Source organism: Arachis stenosperma, chromosome 7, assembly GCF_014773155.1.
Source record: "Arachis stenosperma cultivar V10309 chromosome 7, arast.V10309.gnm1.PFL2, whole genome shotgun sequence".
In the NCBI taxonomy this organism is placed as follows: Eukaryota; Viridiplantae; Streptophyta; class Magnoliopsida; order Fabales; family Fabaceae; genus Arachis; species Arachis stenosperma.
In genome coordinates, this window is record NC_080383.1 from 1,566,384 (window position 1) to 1,573,978 (window position 7,595).

At 30.5% G+C, this 7,595-nt stretch overlaps 1 protein-coding gene across 1 annotated transcript; it reads right to left on the reverse strand.

Annotated features, from left to right (window-relative positions):
* Positions 1-4,663: 4,663 nt before the first annotated feature.
* LOC130939164 (two-pore potassium channel 1) lies at positions 4,664-7,595 on the reverse strand. Its single transcript, XM_057867266.1, has 3 exons — positions 7,411-7,595; positions 5,538-6,488; positions 4,664-5,186 (listed from the first exon to the last, which is right to left on the reverse strand). Exons 2-3 carry the CDS (start codon positions 6,434-6,436, stop codon positions 5,036-5,038), a joined length of 1,050 nt encoding a protein of 349 aa, XP_057723249.1. The 5' UTR covers positions 6,437-6,488; positions 7,411-7,595; the 3' UTR covers positions 4,664-5,035.

The following is a 7,595-nucleotide window of genomic DNA, read 5'->3' on the forward strand; positions in this document are numbered from 1 at the left end:
AATAATTGTTTACTAATCAATTTTCATCTCCGAAATTTTAAAATTATTAACTATATGTTCTTTTTCTTTTTTAAGGTAATCTTAACATTGTGAAAGTTATTGTACTTTTTTAATTGTAGTTTTAATTAAATCAAATTAGTAGTTACCAATTAATATGTTGCTGCTAAATGCTAATAGCGTGTAGCATTTTTTTTTGGACAGTGCAATTTTCTTTTTTTTCGGGGTGGGATTTAATGTAGGTGGGCTAGAGTACTATTGGGCTGAGCCCGATTTTCAGTACTGGCCCACTTTTAATTCATAGGATTATTTTCATCGCTGTTAATGTGATAAAAATGTGTGAGAAGTGTGTGGGTGTATTATGTACCTAGAATTGGAGGTTGTCCAATCCATCGAGGTACTAGGATTGGGGTTGTCCAATCCACCGACCAAAAAAAAATGTTAGTATTTCTTTTCCATTAATTTAGTTAGCCGAGAAATGAGAATAATCATACAAACGAGCTGAAATATATGGCTCATTTTTTTGGATATGTAAATTCTGTGTGTGTTGTGTATGGTTATGAAAGTAAGTAGTGTTAGATATGAATGTGGATATAATTTTTTTGAATTGTGAAGTAAAGAAAATAAATTGTTTAATTTTTTTATTAAAAAAATTAAGAATACAAATTGGATGGTGTGATTTATGTGAAAAAAAATTAGAGGATTCGATTTGTATTTTTAATTTTTTTATTTTAAAAACAAAAATTGGATGGTCTGATTTTAATATTAAATTTTTTTTAATTGTCTAAAACGCAAATCGGACGATCCGATTTGTGTACTGCAAATTTTTTAAACACAAATCAGAGAGTTCGATTTATTCTTGATACCACAACGATATAAAACACTTATACATTTTATAACTGCGTTCTACACTATTTCTCCTTCCATATCTAAATTAAAAAATAGAAATATATTAGTCAGAATTAACTAAATTTTCATATTAACATGAAATATGAAATTGAAGATAAAAAATAATTGAAACTTAGAAAGTAAATCCCCCTATAGACTATAGTGACGGTGCCAGAGTTAAAATAAAAAAAAAAAAAAAACACTCTCTCTCTCTCATCCTTCCCAAAAACAAAGACCTTTTTTGTCTGAAAGAATCTCTGCACAGAAAACACCAATCTCAACCTGAGAGAGACTCTTTTCCTCTCATTCACACACTCATTCACTCACCAAACCTCAGATCAAGATTCATGGAGATCCCAGAAAAGTTGGTGAAGTTGAGATACCATATCCTTGCAACACTTATTTTGTCAGCAACAATCTTGAGCCTCATAACGGTGGCACCAAGATTCATGAATCTCTTGGCATATTTCTGGCCACTTCTACTCTCCACAGCTCTTGTTCTTGCCTTAGTCTTCTTTTTCGCCAAGACCTCTCCTTTACCGGCTACCGATTCTTCCCTTGACAACTCCCTCCTTGATTACGTTGCTGGCCCCCAAGATCCACCTTTGGATTCTGCTCACAACAAGTTCGATTAGCCTAAGGTTAGAACAACTTAGAATAAACCAAACCCACCAACAACAACATTAGATAATAACAATAATAAGATACAAAACTCCTCAACTGCTCTTACTTCTTTATTATTCACTTCTATCATGTGTATTATTATTATTATTATTTATTAGTTATTAACAACTTCTACTTACAATTTGATAGCTTTATTACCTTGTACTATTGTTGTTATTATTTTTAATTTTTATGCTTGAGTTGCATGTTAGTGTTGTAATTCAATAATTTTTGTTTTATGATTATTATTATTATTATTGAGTTTGAAGTTTGAGCTGAAAATTATTATTGTTAGCTAGATTTCAATAATTATTGTTGCATGTGAATTGATTGAAGCTTGGTTCAATTATTAAAATGAGGGATGTTTTGGCTGTTCGGGGTTGCCGCAGGTGCCGTTCAAAGTTGATAGCGTTGGTGTGATTGTGATTTGTGAAAGATGCAACCTTGAACCTACTATGCTTTTTTTCTTTCGATCTTTTCTTTTTCTTTTTTTTTTTTAGGTTGCGGGTTGGATAAATGCAATGATTTTGTGTGTACATAATTGATAATTCAAACCCTCTCTCTCTTTATTTTTTTAAGACATAATCTACAATTATTTCTCATGATTGATGACGTTATGCTTAGGTCATGAATTAATTTTCATATTATGTATTTCATATTTCATGATAATATTCACGAATTAAAAATAAGTACTAGAATTAATTTTTAATTAATAGTTAATTTTTTATTATAAAAATATTTTTTAACTATTATTTTTAGAAAATTTAAAATAATTTAAAAAAATTGATTGATATTGATTGAAAACATTTGACTCGAGAATTAGTGACATGACATGTATTAAGCTATATTGGAATATTGCTAAGAATTTTATGAAAAATTCCGAGGAATTATATGAACTATTTTGTATTAGATGCCTATTACCAAGTGTAAGAATATATAAGTATAAGTGGTTTTTAATTAAAAAATTTTTAAAATCTCCTTATTGGTAATGACCTATGTTTAGTGCTTGTTTGGACACCGTTATTTTGATAAAAAAAAAAAAAATTTTTAATGAAAAAAATATTTTTTTAGCGTATTTGATAAATTTTTAGTAATAAAAGTAAAAATATTAAAAAAATAAAAAAATATTTTTATATTATTATATTTAAACTTAATTAATAAATAAAAATTTTTTTGTATGAAATATTTAAATATAAAATTACTTTTATTTTTAATAAAAATTTAAAAAAAAATAATTAAATTTTTTTTTTAGAAATTTATCCAAACAAGATTAGTTAGCGTGGAAAAGTGTTAAATAATGGTTTGAGGAAAAATAATCTTTTGTTTAGATTTTTGTCTCTTCAAAAGAACCAAGCATGTGTTATAACTTATAACCTGGGCAGCATCTAGGAGATAAAAAGAATAATACTGTAAAAATACAAGGATATACTATTTTATTTTATTTTTGAGCGAAGGGAATTTGAAAAAAAGTCTTGAAAGTCGTAGAAGTTAGAACCATGGTACAATGCAGCATGTGCCATCCATATTAGATTAGATTAGATTCTCACTGCCTCAAATTTCCATTACTCTATTATTATTTTTGGGGTCCTACTTCATCCTTCTGCCCCCGCAGAATATTTCTTTTTATAATATATGTGGCATTTTAAACTTGAACAAAATGACAATCGATGAAGTAAACTTCTATGTATGTATGTATGTATAGCTTTTGAATTGAACTGGGTTCTTAATAGTATCATACGATCGTTTCCACAAAAAAGGAAAAGGTTCTTAACTAGTTCGATCGATTCATTAAATCTGGCATATTATTTACACACTAAAAATTAATTATTATATATTTATATATAAATATATGTGTTATTTTACACATTTTCAATATGTATTTTATACAAATAACTAATTTGACGATTATTTTTTAGTGTATATGTAGTATAATTGTAAAATAAACTAAAAGAAAATCTAAGTAAAAAAATCCTAAAACACTTGTTAAAATATAATAATATATTTTTAAAAATTTTTTATATATTTAATGTATAATTTTTAATTTTTTATGTTCTTAACTAATGTACTAAAAATATACGAATTAATTCAAGACTCAACACACTATATGTAACATCTACTTCTAATGTCATCAAGTGAACTGTTACCAAAGTTGAAGAATTTGAATTGCATTGAACAACTCAATTAACTATTTGTACACTACTCAATTGAATCTGTTCTGTTGTTTTCTCTTGTCATTTCAAATGAGATAAGAGAGGTGTAAAGTTGGGGAGTAAAATAGGCAAATCAGAATGGTAGAAATGGGCAACAACTATGCTTAAAAACTTGATAATGTTTGGTTTGAAATTTCGTAGGCTACTCAATTGTTTATGGCATTGTGGGCCATTTGAGTCTCTTTGAATCTGACTACAATCACATTCACAAATTATAGATAAGTCCTAAGTGTGAATGCTTTCTAGATATAGGTGTGTAAATTCATTGTATTCATCCCTCTCAATTCTTGTACTGGTTATATAGCTATTAAAACTCTGCTCTAACATGAGTGACTAATAAATAAATAATTAATAGCACAACTTCTTGTACATCTAAGTCTGCTATTAGTTGGTAACTTTGTAACTATATTATTTTGCATCTTACAATTTAATTATTATACTGTTAAATTTGGTAAGATTACATTCCATCATAGCGAGTCACTCGATTTTCTTTATGTATTGTAAAGAAAAATGATGGAACATCATATGGAATTGAAAATTTTGTTGAAATAATACTGTTTATCCTGAATAAATAGATACACTTTTGTTCTTTTATCTTATTTGATAATTATTCTAGTAATTGGTTGATGCATGAATGGTACTACATTGACTTGAAAATATTGATGAGGTTATGGCTAAGTGATTGAAGGTGTAGCATTGATCATGTTAACTAATTAACAGATAAGATAAGATAGACTAACAGACAAGATAGCTAAAAGAATGGAAGATTCATTATCTAATACATTATGTTATCATACATTCTGGACAAAGTCTTTGTTAATCTGGAAGAACTATTACTGGGAAAAAGAACATACAAACTACCCTTAATTAACTTTTACTTCCAAACTTTGCAAAATATGAGAAGGTTTGAGCTAAGCTGAACAGAATGCTTTAAATGTTTCATTCATGTAACTTAAGTTGGAAAGGAATCCAAGTGAATTCAACACTAATGTGTTAATGTTGCAAGTGTGAGGAATGCATGAAATTAGCCTTACCACATCGAAGAAAACAAAGAGAAGTGAGGAGTTTATAAGATGAGAGACTTGGACGTGATGTCTTCTCAACTTATGAAAAAGGAAGACAAAACATTTAATTACAAGTAAACCGTGTCTAAGAAATTTCAGACTCTATCTTCAAAGCTCTAGTGTGCATTTTATCATTGAAGTGGAAAATGTGAACTCTACAAAAACTCTACTCTGTGAATACTACATACAAATATACAATGTGTCTTTGTCAGTCTAGGATGACTGAGCAAGTGCTAAATCAGAAATTGAAAGGGTACCAGATTGATCAACATCAAGTTCTTCAAACTCCTGCATCAAAAGTGATATATCTTCTTGACTAATCTTCCCCATCTCTTTGAGTTTATAAACAACGAATTCAGCAGCCCTATCGGCAAAGATCCAAGATATATTATACAAACAATGAAGCTACATAAATGATTCATAGAAATAAGAATAAAACATGGCAGCCCAGTGCACAAACATTCTGTGTTAACCCATGGCCAGTAAAATTATTCTATAGGTTCCTATAGTTTTATGTAATTTTAATTAATCTTTATAGTTTAAAAATCTGTAATCATCAATGTTAAATTAGTAATCATCAATGTTTTTTTCTTGTGACTGTATAAAGACTTGATCATAGAACATTTAGAGGGACCTGATTTAAAAATGTTTATGTGTCATCATTAGGACTTAATAAGCTGGCAAAAACAAGGCTTTGAAAGAATGCAGAACTAACCCAACAGTGCCGTCATCATCAATATCTGCTGCCTCCAAGTCCAAATTGGTCATCTTCTTCGAAAGAACCCACTTCACAATTTTCTTTTGTCGGCTTTCAGTGTTAAGCTCAGCAATGTAGAGGAACACCTGAGCCAAAGAAATTGTACCTGCCAATATCCAAAACACAGCAAATATTCTTCCTGCTTCAGTTGAGAAACTCTTATCACCATATCCCAGGGTTGTAAGAGTAGAACAAACGCAGTAAAACGCATCGACGAATTCCAATTTCTCAACCATGATCAAGAAAACTGTCCCCGCTATGATCATAATCAAGAGAAGGAAAAAGGCCAAAAGGAATTTGTATCTTGTTTTGTTCACCTCAACCTCCTTTAGAATTTCTCTTTGACCAACATTTTGGTGCATGTGCAAAGCTTTAACTAGCAAGAATTCTTGCTTCTCAACCAAGTAATCTGCTGCTTTGCCTAGGATTAGTCCAACCAATGCCATTCCGGTGAAAACAAAAGCGCATGCAAGTAGCTTTGTAAGGTTGCTATTCGGAACAATATCTCCATAACCAACTGTGGTCATTGTTACAATTGTGAAGTATACAGCATCAAGAACCCCATCTGTTTTCAGCCCCTTGATCTGGTTCCCAACAAGGTAGAATACAATAGCACCTACTCCTATATACACTACAAGGTATATAGCAACTTTTCTAAAGCTTGGATGTATATTCCCAAATATTGAATCAGATCTTGGAATTGGTATATTGCCATTCGTGTCCTGGGGATCAGCATCGTTGCAAGGTGCACTTCTTGCACGGCGGAACCTTCTCTTCTTTAACTGCCTTCTGAACTTTTGAGCTTCAAGATCCTCTGATCTTGATAGCAAGGGCTCTGTTGCTTCTGTGTTCGCCATGCAGATGATCTTAAGAAGCAAGGATCAGCAATAGACCACCTGATTCAGTTCCCTGGCAATCCAAACTAGTAATGTCAATCAAATAAGAAGGAAAAGAAACTACATAAAAGGATTATAATACAATGTCCACATATAAATTCATAAAATCAAAGTCATAAAAACATAGTAACATACTAAAAATACACTTTATATTAATCAAACATGTATGTATGTTCAAGCATATACTAGAATATGAGCAAAACAATTCAAGTTCCAAGATTTATTCATTTGGATCACCACTTACAGCTCATATGGATCTCCTAAATTCTATTCCTTCAATTGAAGAAAAGGAAGATGCAGCATCTTCTGACTTTGTAAGTACAATAACTAATAACCTCTAAGCATCAAAAGAAAGAAAATTGGTTTAGCTTTCTCTTCGGAACTAAAGTACGATAACTTACACACGGAAAATGTTCAGCCGAAAGCCAGAAACAAACTAATGAACAAGAACTTCTTATCTGCAAATTACTCCCAGCCTTAAATCCATCGTACTTAGAATTGTGATGAACATTACATCGGTATTACCTAATTTCCTTATTTAACATATCAGGTCAAAAATAAACTTGTCCCTAGTTACCTAAATTCCTAATTGGCTTCGAAATAAATTCCCAATTAAAGTAAAATAAACGTGTCCTTAACTAAAATACTAATGATGCCTTAATTGTGGGGAAAAAACTGAATCAACAAGTTGGATCTGACTTGATCATGATCATTAACACAACTAATCTTCATCATGTGAAAACAAAACAATAGATCTTGACCAATATATCTACAGTGATATACAAACTCAACCCTCTTCACAGAAACTAAACACGCCAATTACTTAACAAAACAGCTGATATCCAAATCAGAAACAAATCAATAACAATAACATTATAAAGTAAACGCATATTATGAATGAACAACAAGTGATGGAAGAAGCTTTAAATGTTGACCTTGAAATTTTTGAAGTAGAAGAGATGGATGATGATGCAGTTACAGTTACAGTTACAGTGTGGTGGTGTCTTCTGAAAGCTTCGGGGAATCAAAAGTTTTGATTCAGTGAAGGTGCAGGTTTAGGTGCATGTGTGGATCCCATTCCCTTCCGCGTTAATGAATCTATTTTTTTTAGAGTGAATAC

What these genes read in the sequence shown, in the direction of transcription:
- LOC130939164 (XM_057867266.1), bottom strand. Translation starts at nt 6,436, where the DNA reads ATGGCGAACACAGAAGCAACAGAGCCCTTGCTATCAAGATCAGAGGAT. An exon ending in GATGATGACGGCACTGTTGG is followed by an intron (nt 5,187 to 5,537) that starts GTTAGTTCTGCA and finishes CTTTGCCGATAG; the next exon opens with GGCTGCTGAATTCGTTGTTT.